The sequence below is a fragment of the Hyla sarda genome, chromosome 3 (genome assembly GCF_029499605.1).
Source record: "Hyla sarda isolate aHylSar1 chromosome 3, aHylSar1.hap1, whole genome shotgun sequence".
In the NCBI taxonomy this organism is placed as follows: Eukaryota; Metazoa; Chordata; class Amphibia; order Anura; family Hylidae; genus Hyla; species Hyla sarda.
This window is the reverse complement of record NC_079191.1, coordinates 378,298,678-378,319,125: the sequence shown is the minus strand read 5'-3', so window position 1 is coordinate 378,319,125 and position 20,448 is coordinate 378,298,678. Positions and strand designations below refer to the sequence as shown.

Sequence of the window (20,448 nt, the reverse complement as noted above, 5' to 3'; positions counted from 1 at the left end):
TCAGACACAACCCTCAGTTGGCATGGCCCGGGAGCAGTTCCTGTCCTCTCATTGCCTCGGTCCCCTGCTGTTCCCTCCCCTAATGTAGTATCTTATGCTGTGGGTTCGGCTCCACTATTTAGGGAGAACGATCTAGAGGACAATCAGCAGATACAGCCAAGCCAAGAAGTGGAGGAGATATCCGCCGCTTCCTACACTAGGCGAGCAAGTAGTAATTCGGAGAGTGGCGTGGGAGGTGGTATTACGAGCATTCAGGCTCCTGAAGCAGACACTGTTGAGAAACCTGAGGAGGACATTAGTGATGTGCAGACACAACTCGATGATGATAAAGCTGATCGCACTTGGGAGCCAGGTGCAGAAGGGGCTTCATCATCATCAGGAGAAGAGGGTTGCTGGTTGCCCATGAGGCAGCAGCTGAGCCAGCAAGGTGGTAGCATGGTTGGCAGTTAGCATGGTGGTAGAAGTGGAAAGCCTGGGGTAGACCACCTGCTTTGCGGCAGCCTGCCTTCCTGGGAGGTAGTGAAACAGGGGTTCCTGGAGTCGGCATCTTTAGTGGACTGTTGGTGGGAAAAGCAGCTACGTGGCAGTGTGGCAGTTTTTCATCAAGCATCCGGAGGAGGTTAACCTGGCCACATGGAAGATGTGCCAGCAGAAGGTGAAGCGTGGCCAGGGTCCCAATGTTGGCACCACAGCCCTGTGTCAACATATGCAGCGTCACCATAAAGCAGCCTGGAGAACCGTGACTCCGATGTGGTGGTCCAGCCTACTGCATCACCCAGTGGTGTGCCGCTCCCTGTTTCAGCCAGCCAAGGCTCCACCACCTCAGCCAAAGGGAGCCGTGTGTCATACCCATCTTCTGTCACTCCAGATGATCCTGCTCCTCCTACTTAGAGTCAGTAATTCTGCCAGCAATCCATCGGTGAAGCCATGTTCAAGAGACAACAGTATGCGCCCACTCATCCAATGGCGCAGAAGCTGAATGTGCTCCTGTCCAAGTTGCTGGTGCTGCAGTCCCTCCCTTTTCAAGTGGTGGACTCTGCACCTTTCCAGAGAACTGATGGCTTGTGCCGAGCCAAGGTGGAGAGCGCCAAACAGTCATTTATTTGCGAAGAAGGCAGTACCAGCACTGCACAATTTTGGGGAACAGAAGGTGGGCCAGTCCTTGAGCCTGTCTGTGTGTACCAATGTGCACAGCACGGTGAACTGCTAAAAGTGATTCATCAACTGGAAATGGGAACCATGGTGACCAAAAACGGGAAGAACATCTTGTCTGCGCTGCAACAAGGAAGCCTGAGACATGTGCCCTGCATGGCAGATGTGTTCAACCTGGTTGTCAAGCGGTTCCTGAAGTGTCCCCCCCCCCATCTGCAAGTCATCCTAACAATGGGAAGGAAACTTTGCATGCACTTCAGCCATTCTTACACCGCAAAGCTTCAATGTAACTTCAATGTCAACCAGTGGCAGCTCATACGTGACACCTGCCGTTTGCTCAGGCCCTTTGAGGAAGCCACATTATTAATCAGTAGCCAGGATTACAGGATGAACTACATCATTCCACTGCTTCATCTACTACAAACACATGTTTGAAACAATGGCTGGACAGAGCACTGGAGACGTGGCGCCTAAACCTCAAGGCCACATGAGCCCTGTGGGGGCTGAACTGGAGGAGGAATGGGAAAGGCACAGTGGAGCACAGTTTAGGTTTCGGGAGATGGGCGGTTTTTGTAGTCATCTGACAGGAGAGAAGGCACAGGAGCAGCTATAGGAGCTAGAGGGTTATGTGGAAGGTGAGACACAGAACCCAGACACACCGTGACAGTATGCAGTGGAAATGGAGGCAGGGAGTCCCTTTAAATCACTTGCACAAATAGCACGATGCATACTCACTTGCTTGGGTAGTGACAGCCGAATTGTCACCATTCGGCAGCAGGATGACTTCTGGATCGCCACCTTATTGGACCTTCACTACCGCCACAAAATGGGGGCCTTTTTCCCACCCACTGAGAGGGAGGACAAACTGACCTACTACAGAGACAGAGTGCTCACCTTCCACTGCCATGCTAGGGTGGGAGGAGCAGTACCAGCTCCATCAGCAGCAGCCTGAGTCTACAGTAGCTTTCGTCACCCACATAGTGAAGCAACTCATCAGCAGCAGGTAGACATGGAGGAGGACCTGAACCAGCAGGTGATGGCATACCTTTACATGACCATGCCAACACACCTTGAAGATCCGCTGGACTTCTGGTCAGCCAAACTTGATTTGTGGCCGCAACTAGCAGAGTTTGCCCTGGAAAAGCTGTCCTGCCCGGCCAGTAGTGTGCCATCAGAGTGGGTGTTTAGTGCGGCGGGGGCCAAAGTAACCCCAAGAAGAACTCATCTGTCCACAAATGAAGATGAATCAGGCATGGATCAGCCAGGATTTCCACCCACCAATGCCTAATGCATAGAATGACCATGGTGCCACACAAACACTTCACAAATTGGGATAGTGCAAAACATGTTCAAGGTGCTGCTCCCCAGTTACAGACATTCCTCGCTATCAGACCACAAGTATTGATTGAGGATATGAATTAGCTAAAACTTAAATTTGCTTAGGATAAAATATATGTACTCAAATTTTTTTGGAAATCAAACAAAAGGAAACGTCTGCAAAAAACACCATGTGCCACCTACACCACCAAGTATTGATGTGATGCAAAGACCTCTAAAAAGGTGGAAGGGAACAACGTATGGTCCATTGTAACCGGTGGGGGTAAAAACTTCCCCTGTAAAGGCCCTACTCTCGCATTATTAATTCCCTTCTTTGCAAGTGTTACTCGCCCTAAAAAGGGCAGCCCCACACAGGAACCTCTCCGTATTTCCCCCTACAAACACTGCCATTTCCCAGGGTTTTTAGGTGGAAATAGAGAGTGTTTCCTGTGTGGGGCTGCCCTTTTTAGGTTGAGTAACACTTGCCAAGAAGGGAATTAATGGGGCGAGAGTAGGGCCTTACAGGGGAAGTTTTTACCCCCACCTGCTATAATGGACAATACTTTGTTCCCTACCACCTTTTCGAGGAAAATGTTACTAGTGTGGTGCCGCCCTTTTTAAGACTAGTAACACTTTCCTCGAAAAAGTGGAAGGGAACAACGTATTGTCCATTGTAGCAGGTGGGGGTAAAAACTTCCCCTGTAAGGCCCTACTCTTGCCCTATTAATTCCCTTCTTGGCAAGTGTTACTCACCCCAAAAAGGGCTGCCCCACACAGGAACCAATCCCTATTTCCACCTATAAACCATGGGAAATTGCAGTGTTTGTAGGTGGAAATAGGGAGGTTCCTGTGTGGGGCCGCCCTTTTTAGTGCAAATAACACTTGCCAAGAAGGGAATTAATAATGCGAGAGTAGGGCCTTGCAGGGGAAGTTTTTACCCCTACTGGTTACAATGGACCATACATTGTTCCTTTCCACCTTTTAGAGGTATTTGCCTCACATCAATACTTTGTGGTGTAGGTGGCACATGGTGTTTTATTGCACACCTTTCCTTTGGTTTGATTTAAAAAAAAAAAAATTGGGGGGGGGGGGGGGGGGGGCATATATGTCTAAGCATATTAAAAGTTAAGTTTTACATAATGCATATGAATACTTACTTGTGCACACTAACACTTTTACAAAATAGAACGTTTTCTTCTGCCTACCTGCCTCAGCTACTATTCTGATCCTGCCACCCGCCTGATGCCTCACATCTGATGCCAAGCTCTCCTTTTTTCATTCATCTTAGTCACTGGGTACTGGTATTGCCACCCACCGCACCACTCTGTCACCGGGTCACTTTCAGGACTCCTGATGCTGCTGATGCCACCTCCAGGCTGTCTCATTCTGCCACCATATGTTCTCCTCATGCTAATGCCAGCTCCAAGCTGTCTCATAATGCCACCGTATGTTCTCCTCATGCTGCCGCCACCTCCACACTGAGTCATTCAGCCACTATATGCTGCCGCCAACTCCAGGCTGTGTCATTCAGCCACTATATGGTCTCCTCATGCTGTCGCCAACTCCAGTCTGTGTAAGTCAGCCACTATATGCTGCCGCCACCTCCACGCTGTGTCATTCAGCCACTATATGGTCTCATCATGCTGCTGGGACATTACCTAAAAATGTTATGGTAGCACTAGCTACCAAAAATTTTCAATTAAAATTTGAAAATGTATCTTTTAATCTTTGGAATTGTGAGGCCCTATGGTCTCCTCATGCTGCTGCAACCTCCAGGCTGTGTCATTGTGCCACCATATGGTCCCCTTATGCTGTTGGCACCTTAGATTAAACGTGAACATTTTTCATGTATCTAAATTCTTCATTTAACATTTTACAAAATATCTTTAAATATTTTCTACTGTGAGGCCCTATGGTCTCGTCAGGCTGCTGCCATCTCTAGGCTCTGTCATTGTGCCGCCATGTGACTCCTTGTTAAATTGGGTTTTGTGGTCATACAGTATTAGTTCAAAGTAAACGCCGGGACATTAAACTTGGGAATCTCATATAAATCTTAAATTTAAAAAAATTGATGTAATCTCACACTGAGGCACTAGGTTCGTGGATGTTATTATCTGTGGAATTATCACAAGAATCCAATGAATTAGCTTGGAGTGATAACAATGAACCATAACTGATTAAATGAAAAACATTCGCACTTTCACAGTCAGGGGGCGCTGAGAAGCAGGGGCTGGAACAGGTGTAAAAATTACATAAAAATCATCGTTACTCTCTTAAATTTTGCCGCCATATGGTCTTCCTGCTGCCACATCCACACGCTCTGCGGCAGAGATTCTAATAGCGATGCCTGTAATCTGCATGTCATACTGAATAACAGTATTATTTCACTAATACAGCACACTCCCTATCCGTGTTCGGACAAGGCAAAGTGTACTACAACCCTATTGAGACTATATTGTCTCCTCATGCTTTCGCCACCTCCACACTGTGTCATTCAGCCACTATATGTTCTCCTCATGCTGCCAACAACTCCAGGCTGTGCCATTGTGCCGCTCTGCGACAGTGATTCTAATAGTAATGACTTTGATCTGCATGTCATACTGAATAACAATATTATTTTACTAACCCAGCACACACCCTGTGCACGTTACAGCAAGGCAAAGTGTTCTACGGGGTGTAGAATCCCTCAATAGGGGTTATTGAGGCTCTCTGTAGGACAGAAATAGCCGTTTTTGATAGCGATTCACCACTAATAAAAAAAAAAAAATTATTCACTCATCTCTAGTTAGAATAACACACCAAGAAAAACTGACAGTCAGTGTAATACAGGAAGTGTCAGTCTTATACTGTCAAAAAAAAGTACTGTATATACAGTATAGGATTGGAAGGTAAACCTTCTGTGACATGCTAAAAATAATTCTCCATATGATTCTTAAGGGCTGTCCACACAAACTTCTAATGTCAAAAAGGTTTACAGTGTTAAAAAATCACAAAGTGCCGGGAAGTGTGTAAAGAACAGGAGGGTATTGTGTGAACTCCAGAAATGTCAATGCACAGCAACAATTTGGCCCAGAGCTAAAAAAAATTGTCCATACCATGTGAGGCAGCAAAGACTAATAATAGTATATTAAATATCAAAAATCTGTGGAAAGGATTACAAAATGATTCAGAATAGTTTCTTCATATTAAAACGCTTAAGTGTATCTACTATATCTCAATGTCTGACTGTTGCATATGTTGGAAACCAATATCCTTTATCCTTTCAATGTCATACACTTGACCTTGAGTGGAGGTCATCATCTCATCATGTATATATAGCCAGTCAGTGCTAGCATTTACTTAAGAAATTGCATCACCAAAGTCATGCATTACTCTGCTGAATAAATGCACACCCAAGTGTTTGCTCTCTGTGATAATAAAGAGTCCTGAATCAAGTGCTTAAGGAATATAGGTCACTTTGCTTTTTTAACTTATAAGCACCAAGAGAAAAAAAAAAAAAAAAAAAAAAACACACCTTTCATCCATACAGACCATGTTGAATATGTGCCTACTTTTAAATAGCATATTAATTATTGTTAACATTGTAGACAGATGATATATCACCAATACGATCGAACAGGATATATATTTCCAGCTCAAAAGGAAACAGAACCTCGCGGTAAGTGGTTGGCTTCAAGTGGGATGGTCTCTTTGTAGAACATTTGTGTTCATTATGGTGTCAGTTCTTGAGCCCACCAGAGGATCCTGGTTATATTGGCGGGCCAGTCCCACCCTAATGCCACTCAGGTTGTTGTAAGTAATTTGGACAAGTGTAGACAAAAGATATACATGGGATAGCTGACCAGGGGTGGATATAAGCAGATCCATTTAAAGCCTTGGAATGCAAAGGAGAATGTCTGAGTATAACACTGGTTCAAGTGAGAAATCAAAGAAATACATTTAAGACACAGTCCAAAAACCCTTTAAGATCTTTTTTTTATGTTTTACAAGGTTTAAAATTTTCCTAGCAGTTCTTATCTAAGGTTTTAGCAGATAAGAATTTTTTTTTTATATGTTAAAGGCAGAACTTGTTACATAACATACAGGGGATTACCGTAACTCTGTCTCTGCCTTTTGAGGTGACCATCTCCAACGGTGTCGGACTCCAAGCTACTAAAGTGCTGGGCGTAGTTAAGTCAAAGTAATAAACACAGTACAGATGTCAGGAAAAAGGTCATGGCACAAAATGTAACAACATCACAGCAAAGAGACAGGGAATGCAGGAAGCCAAGTTGATACCAGTGAGAGCATTGCAGTACAAATAGAGTAAGCAGAAGAGTAGTCCGAGAACAAGCCTAGATAAAAGTAATTTTTTCCCAACCGATTGCTGAAAGCAGCCTGTTATAGTCCAGAGCCGATTGGCCTGGCGCCTGCAGCTCCTGAGTGGCCAGGGTGCAGCATGTGATGCCTGGCCAGGTGCGATCGTTACAGAACTACATACAGGATTTGCAACACTGCTATGATTCTACAGACAATGGTAAATATTGCTGAAAATACTTTTACCAACTTATTTTGTTCTGAGTAGATCTTGTTTTCTTGCTTGTTTCTTTGGTATTTGTATGCAATTAATTTTTTACTCATTCATTGTGATCTTCCCCACAGTGCACTGCTCTCAAAAATTAATTCAAGAGAATTTAAAAGGAGCTTCCTGAGTATACAAAAAAAAAGGTTTTACACTGGAGTGGGGTGCTTAAAAAAAAAAAAAAAAAAAAAAAAAAAAACATTTTGTTCCTGCATGAAATGTTCACTCAAATGCCAATCACTCGTGGAGTCAGGTCACCACTGCAGGCAGTAACTGCTTGTGGTAGGTTTTCTTTAGAAACAGTGAGTAGTGAGAACTAGGGGGTCTGTCAGTACAGCAGCTGCTAGGGGGTCAGGGCATGCAAGTATGTTTTTTTTTTTTCTTTTTTGAAAACCTTTTATATGCCCAGAAAAAATTACCACTTTTTTGAAAATGATGTAATTTAACAAGAAACAGTCAGCTGATTATTTGCATATAGTGAGAGACCAGTTAATCCAGTCAAACCAGAAAAATTTCCCTGCTGACCACTTTACAAACTATGCATTTTCTAAAACAACTCAGCATTTCAGAGTAAAGCTTCATTCATTCAATGAAGAAGCATTTTGATATTTTACAATGCCTGTGGTTAGGACAGCATCAATTTGTCAACTTGTTCCCTTTAAAATGCCATATTTAAAAAAAATATAAAATTATCTTAAGAGGGAGCAAATCATTGTGGGACAGATGACAGGAGAGGAAATAGCAGATTTTGAGGAAATAGCTGAATTATTACCTTATTTTTGGGTGTGAATGAACAATACTAGGGAGGCTTAGAGCACAAGATAAAAGAAAGTATAAGCGAAGTTGTTCAACTATTAAATGGAGTTGCCTTTTGAAGACAACTCTTTACTAAGTTAAAGATGGTCCATGGTGCTGCAGCGAGCCCTACATCAAAGGAACGACAATCTTTTCATATGCGGACATGAAGGGTGATCATTATAGGAGCCACTCTATATAAACGGTAAAGCGCCTTCGATGAAAGAGCCCCCCCCCCTTCCAGATCCCCCTTATGATGTCCATGTACCCAAACAGGTCACATAAAAATAAATTGTCTTCAGAAGACAGCACCTTTAGAATACGTTTAACCATGCAACATCAAGCAAACAGGGAGTTGTCTTTTTCCAGTTTTATTCTGGTTTTGCTGAACCGAATGACCGAAGTTCTTTATAATTTACAATCAGAATGAAAATAAGCAGAAGAATCAAACAAGACACTTAAAATATATTTTTTTCAAAACACCGGTTTAAATTTCAAAGTTTGCAGAAATAGGAAAAAGAAATACAAAAAACAACACTTGTGGAAAGAGCGGATCACACCACATCTCATAAAGGGCACATCAAAGCGCTTTAAACGAGCAGAAGAAATAAGCAAATGTCAAGTGTCACACAGAGTTTAAGGTTGTCAATGTATGTAGTCAAAAAAGAAAAGCAAGTCACTGTATGTAGAACATCAACTCATAGATTAGATCAGATGGAAAAATATATTTATATGGAATAAGACCAAACAATTGTGAACACTTCAAAAAGAAAAGTTTAACAAAACATTCAAATTGTTTTCTCAGTATTAGAATATCAGAATACTATGAAAGGTTTAAAGGGGTATTCCAGGAAAAAAAAATTTTTTATATATCAACTGGTTCCAGAAAGTTAAACAGATTTGTAAATTACTTCTATTAAAAAATCTTAATCCTTTCAGTACTTATGAGCTTCTGAAGTTAAGGTTGTTCTTTTCTGTCTAAGTAATCTCTGATGACAGGTGTCTTGGGAAACGCCCAGTTTAGAAGCAAATTCCCATAGCAAACCTCTTCTAAACTGGGCGGTTCCCGAGACACGTGTCATCAGAGATTACTTAGACAGAAAAGAACAACCTTAACTTCAGAAGCTCATAAGTACTGAAAGGATTAAGATTTTTTAATAGAAGTAATTCACAAATCTGTTTAACTTTCTGGAGCCAGTTGATATATAAAAAAAGTATTTTCCTGGATAACCCCTTTAAGGTGTGTTCTGAGCTCAGAGCTGTATTGCCTGTCATTACGCACAGAGCGAGCGTGCTCTGTGCAGTAATGATAGCGGGGTGCCACAGCGGAGATCCCGGGGGAACCAGCAGCGGGATCTGACATCTTATCCCCTATCCTTTGGATAGGGGATAAGATGCTAGGGGCGGAGTACCCCTTTAACATATGTACAAAAAGTATATATGTTTAAAACAACACTGAGTCAAATTGATTTTGTTTTGGTACATTGGTTTTTGGTATAGCACAAACTGATGTGTGTGATATCGATGTCAACCTACCCTAAGGGTATGTTCACATTAAATAATGTGAACAGTATCTCCGCTCGCAGAATTCCGTCATAACTGAGTCATCACATACTAGAGAATGCTTAAAGGGGTACTCCGCCCCTGGCATCTTATCCCCTATCCAAAGGATAGGGGATAAGATGTCAGATCGCTGGGGTCCCGCTGCTGGGGACCCCGGGGATCACCGCTGCAGCACCCCGCTATCATTACTGCGCAGAGAGAGTTCGCTCTGTGCGTAATGACAGGCGATACAGGGGCCGGAGCAGCGTGACATCATGTCTCCGCCCCTCATGACATCACGGCCCATCTCCTTAATGCAAGTCTATGGCAGGGGGCGTGACGACTGCCACACCCCCTTCCCATAGACTTGTATTGACGGGGGCAGGCTGTGACGTCACTTGGGGCGGAGCCATGACGTAACGATGCTCCGGCCCCTGTATTGCCCGTCATTACGTGCAGAGCGATCTCGCTCTGCGCAGTAATGATAGCGGGGTGCTGCAGCGGCGATCCCCGGGGTCCCCAGCAGCGGGACCCCGGCGATCTGACATCTTATCCCCTATCCTTTGGATAGAGGATAAGATGTCTAGGGGCGGAGTACCCCTTTAAAGAATCTCACATTGAACACTGAACCATTTATCTGTACACTATAACGGTATATAGATTTTCCATTAGTATAATAGTTCACTTATTTGGTTAATGACGTAATGTGCGGTTTGTATTCACTATGTAAAGAGAAAAGCTGCTTTCCTAAAAAGACTGCCTTACCCTTTATTTTTATTTTTTTATTTCTAAGTAAGAAGTTGATGCATGTGCTACATTTATATGAAGTGAATGGTTAACTATAGCAAAGGTTAATGGCACTTAAAGACCATGGGGTCATTGTAAGGGAATGTTACACAGGTTAGCTTTTTATAGTTGGACTTCTGATCTTCCCTTTATTGTTATGTAGGTAGATCAATAGGGCTGTTTTCCTACAGGCGTTCGGTTCAGTGATGGCCATTATAGTTTAAGCTTTAGCAATCTTTTTTGCTGATATAATATGAAGCCCAATTGATCGTTTAGTCACAGAATCTATGAAGTTCAATTAGTACTCATTATACAAGATATGTCGGAATGCCCCCTTCTCCTTTATAGTTATAAGTCCGGACAACATCCAAATGTAAAAGCAATGAGACTGCTGCGAGGAGTATTTTAGGGTAAATTATTAGTAGTATTGTTAGTTGAGGCAGGCTTTGGACAAGGTAGAATTTTCCAGGGTCAGAAAGCCTGTATTAGGTAGGTCCAAAAATTGCAAACAAAATAGTATTTGTTTTAGGTATGTTCTACCCTGAATACTCAGTTGACCATTTGACAAACAGACATTATATATGGTAAAAACTCTTGTCATTTACTCACTATCCAAATTTATTGGAGACAGTAAAAAACTAAATACTGTTACCTTATTGCTTGCCTGGGGGTGTTATGACTGCCTGCACTCACCAGGAAGCATTTGCTATTCTACGATGGCAACCCAACACAAGCAGGAAAAGATTTACATTAATACTGTGGCAGTGAAAAATAAATTGAAGCAATATAGCGTGCCAGTTTAGCTGTTGTACCTCTGCACTGGCACCTTAAGACCACACATTATATGTGGCACATGGTTGGGGCCCATGAAGTGCCCAGTGTCTTAGAAAGTAGCAATTTGCAAAAGTTTATAGTGAGGCACAAAAAGGCTCTAAACCAATTAATAAGTTTGGCAAATAGCATTTATGGCATTTTTTGTTGCAATTGGAGACAGAATTCCGGTGCATTTTGCCTAGAAAAAGTCCCTATTTGTGGCTTAGCACAACTATCCAATATTTTATAGGGGTAAAAAAGAAAATTGATCTTTACATGTGGAGGTGTTAATTTACTTTAATAGACCTATCACTAGTTTCCTTTTGTTTGAACCACTAGTTTTATTTCATGGAAAAGAATAAATAGAACGTTAGAACAGACATTTTTACGATCTGATAACCCTTTACATTTGACAACACTTACTATTGTGCTTGAAAATTCGAATGGTCGCTCCTGAAAGTCTAGCACCAAGAACAAGAGAAGTATGGTTCAGCTCGTCACTTAAAATAAGGCAGCCCTAAAGTTAAGAAGTAAATTAATAAAATCACTGATATAAAAAAATTATAATTACATATTATTAGAACAGGAACAGTAGTTGCCAAGAAGGACCGACAACCATCTGTAAATTGCAAAAACAGAAGAAACATTGGCACGTACCATTAAAACATAGCCTTTATTCTTCAGTATTTAATAAATGCTCATTGACAGGGATACAGAAAGGACTCTGGCGGCCGCAGGAGTTGTTTATGTTTCCCTGTTCATGAGAGTTTTTTTTAACACGACAGAATAAAGGCTATGTTTTCATGGTGAGTGCCCATGTTTCTTCTATTTTGTAAATTGCAACATAATCTATAAAATTAGAGAATTATTTCCAGGGTCCTTGAAAAACATTTGAAATGTCTGAGATTTCCTTATGTTTATTGACTGATTTTTTAAAGGAAATCTATCATCAGTTTCACCTGCACTAACCTGTCAGTACAGACAAGTAGTGCAGGAGACACTTATGACAACCATACTTACCTGGTTCCGTTACGTGCTCTGGTTCTTTTGCAATCTTCTGCTGTATTGTCTGTTCCAAGGCAGACTTTGAGCATAGACAGAGCTTCGTGATGTCGCAGCTGCTGTTTTTTAGCAGCAGCATCCAGCAGAGAACAGCAGCGGAGACGTCGCAAAGCTTCGCCCATGCTCCAAGTCGGCCCCAGAACAGAACATACGGTGGAAGATTGCGGAAGAACCAGAGCACAAAAGGGGATGAAGTAAGTATCGTTGTCATCAGTGTCACCCGCACTACTTGTCTGTACCAAGAGGTTAGTGCAGGTAAAACTGATGACAGATTTACTTTAAGTCCACTGTAAATTCTTCTGCGAACTTAGTACCTGAGTTATCTTTTTATATTATTTATGATCTGTAATGGTTTTTCAATGTGGCGAGAGTCCAAAAAAAAAGAAAAAAAAAAAAAAGTTAGGTTGGCAAACCTGCTTCCAGGTCATGTGTTTATTCTAACTTTTTGCGATGGTTTTGGAAAAACCACAGCAATATCTGCAACAGTTTTTTCCCCCCTATAGGATGTTCCTGGTATTGAAGTTTAATCCTTCTTGCTTACAATTTCTCCCAAATTCTGATAAAAGAATAGAAGTTCTGACACTTTTCAGACTACAAACACGGTATTCCTAACATTTACTTTTTGCATGTCACTTGTTGACTTAGAGTCTACAACACCAGAATTAGCCAAATTAAGTAAATGAAAGAAAAAAACATCTACAATTCAGATTCCTCATATAGTAATACAATCAGAGGAAACCTCACAGTTGGATTCACATAAGGAATGTTCTTTAGGAAATAAAAGTTTACCCAAACACTAAGGCATTCCTAAGATATCTGGGTGTAGCTCTTGAATTTTTGGATCCAGAAACATATTCTTCTATTGAGAAGAAATGTATTATTACAAATTATTGTGTTTTGAGGAAAATAATATAACAAAGCACAGCAAAGAAACTCCAAACAAATAAAAGCATCACAGCCAATTCTGCAGTCAGTCAATGTCTAAAGATCTCCATAAGATCGCCTTTTTGAGAAGGCCAATGCTGAAAGATTTTATTTTTTTCTGCAGAATTTGGCAGGTTTTTTAAGAGTATGTTCACACAGGCATCAGTTTTCTGATGAGAGTTTGAGCAGTGGTGGGCGAATTTAATGTAACCTGCTATGTATGTTTCGTTGCAAAAAATCCGCCACGGAAAACCTACCGAGGCTTAAACTCACAGCAGGAAACCTACTGTAAACCCACCCGTGTGAATGTACTCTAAAAGGAGTTCCCACATGGCAGATGTGTTGCAGATTTTTCTGGAACTAAAACTTAGATCTGTTCACCAAAATGAGGAAGATGAATAAGACATGGGCATAAAGTTCTACAACAAATGTGTTCACTTTGAATTCACCCTTATTCTATGTATAATGACCCCTTTTCATCCCTCTAGAAGACAATTTTTACTTCAATTTTCAAATTTGGTTGTCTCAAAGAGATTTCCCATTGTATTTGCTCTTAAAGGGGTTATTGTTAAAGCCAGAGATCTCGCCATAAGGAACAAATATCCATATTTGCCTTCTGGAAAGATCTTTGGCTTGCTTGCATACATCCCCAGTTAGTTTCCAGGACTCTTAGTTGGAGTAAAACATTGACTTGAAGGAAAAGCCTCCTGATAAGGTCATGTGAGAGCTGCTTTGCATGTTCTTTCTTCCCAGAAATCCAAGTGAAGCAAGTCTCCATACATATTTATGACCTCCTTAAAAGGGGTTGTACCACTAAATGCAATATTTTTTGGTGCTTGCTGAGACAACATTATATAATAATTTCATCTTTTTTTTGCCTTATTATGAAAGTTATTTTCTTTTGTAATTATGTGGGACACAACATTCCTGAGAAGCATAATCCCTTTGTAGTGCCTCTCTTCTGCAATGTCAGGTTCCCTGACCCTTTGTTTGACAGTCCAGCAGACTGATATTGTATAGTGTACTACACAGACAAGTCTTGGTAGTGAACAAGGGGAAGGGAAGGATTAGGAAGCAGAATGTTGTCCTACAACCTCCCCCTCCTCCTACTTCACTGTGAAAACTTGTCTGTGTAATACACTGCACAATATCAGGCTGCTGGATTGTTGGGGAGTCGGGGAAACTGACAGAGCAGGAGAGTGAAGTGGCAGACTGGGTGAGCAGGGAGAAATGTTTCTTTTTAATGCTCCGTGCTTGTGTCAGGCAAACTGATCGAGAAGAAGAGAGGCACTGCACAGGGACAGGGAACAGAAAAGCCAACTAAGCATGCGTAACCTAGGCTTCTCAGGAACGTAACTAAGGACAACAACATTCATAACAGGGCAAGCACATGGGCTAATTACATATATGACAATTGGTGGGAAATCCCCTTTAAGGAGAAGCATTACCCAATTGTAAAGAGAAAATGGCAGACAAGAAAAAAAAAACACAACACAAAGCATTGCATATATTAATACACACTATTTAAAAAAAATAAATAAATACTCCAAAAAACATGGCTTTTATGTGGCTTTTCTTCAGACCATAAAAGAAACGCTGAGCCAAAATCTGTGTCTGTACAAACCCTAAAAGGGATCAACCATACAGGGGCCGAACATGTACAGTAGGTAGTGTAAAGAGTGCTAACCCAGGTAAAAACAAATAATTCTAAGTATCTTCGTAAACCCATTTAGGTTAAAGCAAAGGTATATGTGCAATACAATGTGCAGAACAGACCTTCTGGTTTTATTCTGGCATTCAACACTTCTATTTCTTTTACAGAAGTCATATAGGGGGCAGAGGACGTAATAGGTAGACTAATACGTTTTTAGCCAGTCTGATAAATTTTTAGTGGTATTTTTGTTGTTCCGATTGGGTCGCTTAAATGATCACGCCATTAAACTGCAGGCTATTGCCACCTTGATTATTAGTCTTCAGTCGCCATAAAGAACAACAATAATGTTCCCATGTCCTTGTTTATCTTCTTATTGTCTGAGTGTGAACAGGTTTATTTATAGATGTCACTGGGTAACTCCTGGAATTCAGTTACTCAGAAAAATTATGAAAGAGAAAATACTGCTGCTGCTGCTACTACTTCCCACTACCCACTACCACTACCATGTTAATCGGGGCCCAACATTAGCCCTAAATGACCAGATGATGGTACCTTACCCGTTTTTCTAGTAATAAAATAAAACTTAAATTATACTATATGTATGTATAGTTCCTTTAACTGATGGGACAGGCTGCTGAAGGCATACTCTATAATCTATTTTTTAGTGAAATAGAACCAGTGGCTTAGCAACAGGGCCCTTCTGCCACACTGGGATCAGTGGTCCCCTGTATGCACTGTGACAATGAGTTAAAGGGGTCGTCCAGTGAAAAACAACTTATTCCCTGCTGGGACCCCCACAATCTCCAGAAAAGGGGCCCTGGCTTTTAGAGAAAGCACCTACTGCAGACATACTATTGCTATTGGAGCTCAGAAGATGTCCAAGTGCTGTACTCCAGCATATTTGGCACTCCTATAGAGAAGAATAGAGCATGTCCTCTGCAGCACATGCACAATCTGAGAACCAGCCATGTTTTGGAGATTGTGGAGAGTCCCCGTGATCAGACATTTCTCCTATCCTGAGAATTGGGCATAAGTTGTTTTTCACTGTAAAACCCTTTTAAGTGCAAAAAGGTCAGGATCCAAGATAGTCACACTGCTGTGCTCAGCACCGTGTCATAGTGTCTATAGCGTAGTGCTGTCACTTATGTTTGTAGGTCACAGGCTGCTTTGGACTTGATGGACGTATGTCTTTTTTCAACCATAATAACTATGTAACTATGTAACTATGCCTGCAGCCTACAAGTAATCATGACAGCTTCCTGGCACAGACAGTGCTTATATTAAGGGGAAGCAGTGCTCAATGAGGGAGAGGCGAGTATTACTTTCTTTTTATTTTTTATTATGGCAAAGGAGAAAATCTATTGAGTCAAAACACACATGGGGCCTAGTAAGTACTATTGTGGGGCTTCATTAGCATTTGGGGTATTATGGGTGGGAAAAAGCTGAGGAGGATGCTGGAAATGTGCAGAGTAGGTTCTGTGGATACAGACGTCACGGCTGGAGAAAGTAGTTATGGCTGGATGGAATGGACAGAGAAAAAAGAAGAGAACACGCCAAGATGACATCCCCTTTGAGTCAATGTATGTCACTGTAAAGGGGCCCCATTTGGGTTGTCTCAACAAGACCCTGTCACATTTAATAGATATAAAAGGTAGGTATAAAAGTATGTAAAGCAGTGTTCGAAAATCAGATTTATAACCATCTGCTAGAAAGATAGTGTAGAGAGAGCTCACTTGGCTGTATCAGGCCTATGTCACCTGGGGAAATTATTCTAAAAATAATGCTAACATTTTCCTGGCAGCGGTGTGCTATACAGATTGTTGACAAACATAGGCTTGCCATTCTGAAATACAGCCACTAGCGCAAAATGTATGAAACTGATGTCTGGTTAAACACACAAAAATTACTTCTTTCTCTGTCACCTATGGTCTTTACTGTTAGAGTAGACCTGTTACCAAAAGAATCATTATTAAATGATTAACCTGTACATTATAGAGCTATGTTCACACACTTGTTTGAGACTCATTTTGAATCTTATTTTCAGCCATTTCCAAAATTGCTGATTTTTAGTCATATCATACCCCAGACAAAAAATTACCGTGACGTCACGAGGGGGCGGCCTTGAACATGGAAGCCCGCACACAGCGTTCGGAGTAATACACTTCCGGACGCTGCGAGCGGAGCTCCGGAAGACAGGGCAGTGGAGAACCCCTTTAAAACCATTTTCACATATTCCAATGAAGACATACCTTGCCAACAAGTGCTGGAATGTTTGTTGAGTTTGTAGCAAATCCCATGCTAAATACCATGGCTGCCTCTGTGTTCACGAACTCTGCTACCAAATCCTCCAGCTCTTGGTGAATATCCAAATGTCCTGCAAAAGAATACTGCAATTAGAAATGCGGATTTAAGAATTGCTAATATCATTAGATATACTGTAGAAAGCAGGGACTTTTTTTTGTTTCATTGCTTGAAAATGTTAGAGATAAAAAATATATATATATTCCGTGTATGTTTGCCTTTAACCTTGACTGTAAAGGAATGTGTTGGAAAGATAATTTTATTGTACATCCATAATCTACATTGTTAAATATTAATATTTCCTGGCGGGACTACTGTGAAGAAACTCTCAATGAACTGTCCATCTTTGTTTTGTAAAATATTCCTAAAATCACTCGTATTAGTTGGTCAGTAGAAATGCTGACTAAAGCATATGAAATTTTAGCCGCTAAAAGACACAAGTTTGAGGTTAGTGTTTTTTGTGGGGCAAGGTTTACTTTTTAATGGCACCCTTATTTTATTATACTTCAATGTATCTGGACCCGCTGAAAGAATATGATTTGAGGCTAAACACAGGAGTGGCGTTAAATTTCTGCTGCTGTATGACACCAGGTCTCTGTTAAGAGTGGTCTGTAATGGCTGGCCCAGTAGGCCAGACAGAGATGAGCAACCTGAGCCTGGCAAACCAGTCTCTCTCAGAACTTTAGGGAAAATTCGGCAAGCAGAACTTTTGAACTTTGCCAGACTAGGCTTGTGCAAGCCTGGCATCGGTGCTATTATTAGCAGAAAGGATAAGGAACACATGGAGGTATATTTATCAAAACCTGTCCAGAGAAAAACATTGCAGAGTTGCGGATAGAAACCAGATTGCTTCTTTTATTTTTAAGATGCCTTTTTAAAAATTAAAGAAGCGATCTGATTGGTTGCTATGGGCAACTCAGCAACTTTTCCTCTGGACAGGTTTTGATAAATCTCCTTGATGTTTTGGTGCTTGAATGAATGGAAGAGGTGCTAGGAACACTAAGATTACCTCAGGGTAGCCCAGCATACCTTGCAGCTAGCATTAAAACCACACGACCCCAGACAAGCCAATGATAGATTGCATTATGTAACATGCAGCTTCTAGGCAGGTGGCAGCATAAAGTTAAGTTTAAGAGGCTAAAAAACCCTATGCACTGCATTGCGGCCACCATCTTTGTGAGAATGCTGAGAAAGAGCAGACAGTGCACAGGAACTACTGATTCCAAAAGGCCTTTATCCAATTCAAAGCAAGCCATGCAAAGCATTGAGAAGTGGGCTGACTTCAGACAGCAACCTTCTATCACCTCCCTGCATTACTGTGTTCAGTTGGTGCACTACAGATCTCAGCAGTGTTGCTGCAGAACGAGGCGTGGTGTCCCAGCACCAAAGGCTGTCCTGTGGCTTCGAACTTAATCAGACAGACCTGCGGCACAGGCATTGGGCCCACAGAGGGACTGATTATTGTTTCTGTCAAGTTCCAGCACTTCACTAAAAGTTTAAACACATTTTCATAATTATCATGTTATATGTTATTTCTACATACGTTATATATGCATTATTGTACCCGTAAGAGAGGAGCAGTGTGGACCCATGTGACTGCCTGCCAATGGGAACTCCTAAATTCTTTAGTATATAGAGTAGTGGGGGGAGAGTTGCCCCAGACTAGTCTAGCCCTAGTTCTAACCATGAGCACAAATGTGGTAAAGGGTACGAGGTGTGTGGAGAAGCCCTAAAGAAAAGGCCCAAAACAAATCTATCTTATCCGGTCATTCTGCAAGGATCACCCGCACGGTGGAAGTTCATGCCCTGGCGGAGAAGGCTACAGGACATTGACAGAACCCTAGCTACATGGATCAATCTTCAATTCTCTCAAGTCAGCATCAATATATTGGGTGAAAGCACCACAAGTCCCAGCAAGGCAACACGGCTCCCAAGGGGTTGCACTGCTTCCTCTCACTCTGCAACATACTGTCTGTGTATCAACACCTGCACCCTGCTCAGTAAAGACAGTTATCTGTAACCTGACAAAGCTGTATCCAACCTTGGACTAATGGTGCCCTGGTGTCACGAAGTGATAAGGTGGTTCCCTGCACCACAGAAGGGTCTATAGTCAATGTGGAATATGCATTTTAGGTCAAGTTGTTTGTATTTTCTGGATTTAATCAAACACAGTATTTCTACCTGTGTTTACTATTAAGATGCTTTACAGTATTGAGAGTGAAAGTTTACTGACAGTTCCTCTGCCACTTGACTACTTGGTGAGTGCCAAATCACCCCAAAATATAACCTCAGAAACTTTTTTTCAATAAAAAAAAAAAAATTGTTAGTGGCAGTAGCAGCTCTGTGTGCACCACCTATTTGCCTAGGCCCAGGACAGGTATCAGCAGCAGCAGCAGATGTGGTAGATGTAGCAGTAGTATCAGCAAGCAAAACTTCTCACTGTCTTCCAGGGATTGTGTGTTTTTGGAGGACGATGAGGCCTTTGTAGACTGGTTAACTTATTTGCGGTCATCTCAGTAGGAGGAAGAGTCTGACAATATGACATTGAGCCAGGTGTCTGTAGTGAATTCCTCATCTACAGTTACATGGTGCAGTGGAAATGTCCATCCTAGATGGTCTGTTCCATCATCTCTGCCTTTGCTTCTCTCACTGGTGCTATGCAGAAGGATAGCATTAGTCACGTGGAGGAGTTGTGTATGGGACAGTCAGCCTTAGGCTGGCTTCACATCACAATTTGAGTGTCTGCTGCACAGATACGATTTCAGAAGCTCAAATCGTCTGAAGTTGTATCTGTGCACGGACATGTATAGGCCCATTAACTATTATAGGGCTGTGGACCTGATCGTAGTCAGTTAGTGACTACGATCTGGTCATTTTCTCAGCAGGTCAGATTTTTGATACGGACTGGGCCCGTACATGTCCGTGCACAGATACGATTTCAGCCAATTTGAGCTTCTGAAATCGTACCAAGTTGTTGGTGGTGCAGACAACACCATCCCATCTTATGATTAGGTATGCCCAGTCCAGGTGGTGCATATCTTGTTGCCATTTTGCCAAATAAGCTGTCCCCGCTTTGCACAATCATTTGGTGGAGAAGGTGGGCCACTCCATGCAGTTGTCTGTGTGCAGCACAGTGCAGGCCACCGTAGATAATTGGAGTAGTAGCTATGACCAGGGCCAATACATGTCTTTTACGGCAAATCCAGGAAGTGACACCTCTAAACTTCTAACAACCTGTTCTCTGTAAACCAAGCTTTTTTTTTTTTTTTTTTAATTCGGCAAGCACGCCAAAGCAAACTTTTGAAAAGTTTGCTCAACTCTGTCATATAGCCTATTGCCAAACACCAGGGATACAGGCAGAGGTGAGGCTGGGGCAACTGGTCAGCAGCTGAAGCAGAGCCGTAGGTGCCATGAGGTGACTGAGGCAGTCGCCTCAGGCGTAGCTACAGTCTCTAAAGAGGGCGCAGATGTGGTCCCCCCCCTTTTTTTTTTAATCATCCCGCAGGTGGCTGCAGTGGAGCCTCTGTAAAAGGGGGAGCAG

At 42.0% G+C, this 20,448-nt stretch overlaps 1 protein-coding gene across 4 annotated transcripts in view; it reads right to left on the bottom strand.

Annotated features, from left to right (window-relative positions):
• Positions 1 to 20,448, bottom strand: part of LOC130360833 (serine palmitoyltransferase 3-like) — a 196,032-nt gene that overhangs the window by 13,317 nt on the left and 162,267 nt on the right. For all 4 annotated transcript variants that reach the window (XM_056563392.1, XM_056563391.1, XM_056563390.1 and 1 more), the window contains 2 exons: positions 16,856 to 16,980; positions 11,390 to 11,483 (listed from right to left, as the gene is read on the bottom strand). In XM_056563392.1, the coding sequence (XP_056419367.1) occupies positions 11,390 to 11,483; positions 16,856 to 16,980 (219 nt within the window). The remainder of the gene's footprint in view (positions 1 to 11,389; positions 11,484 to 16,855; positions 16,981 to 20,448) is intronic.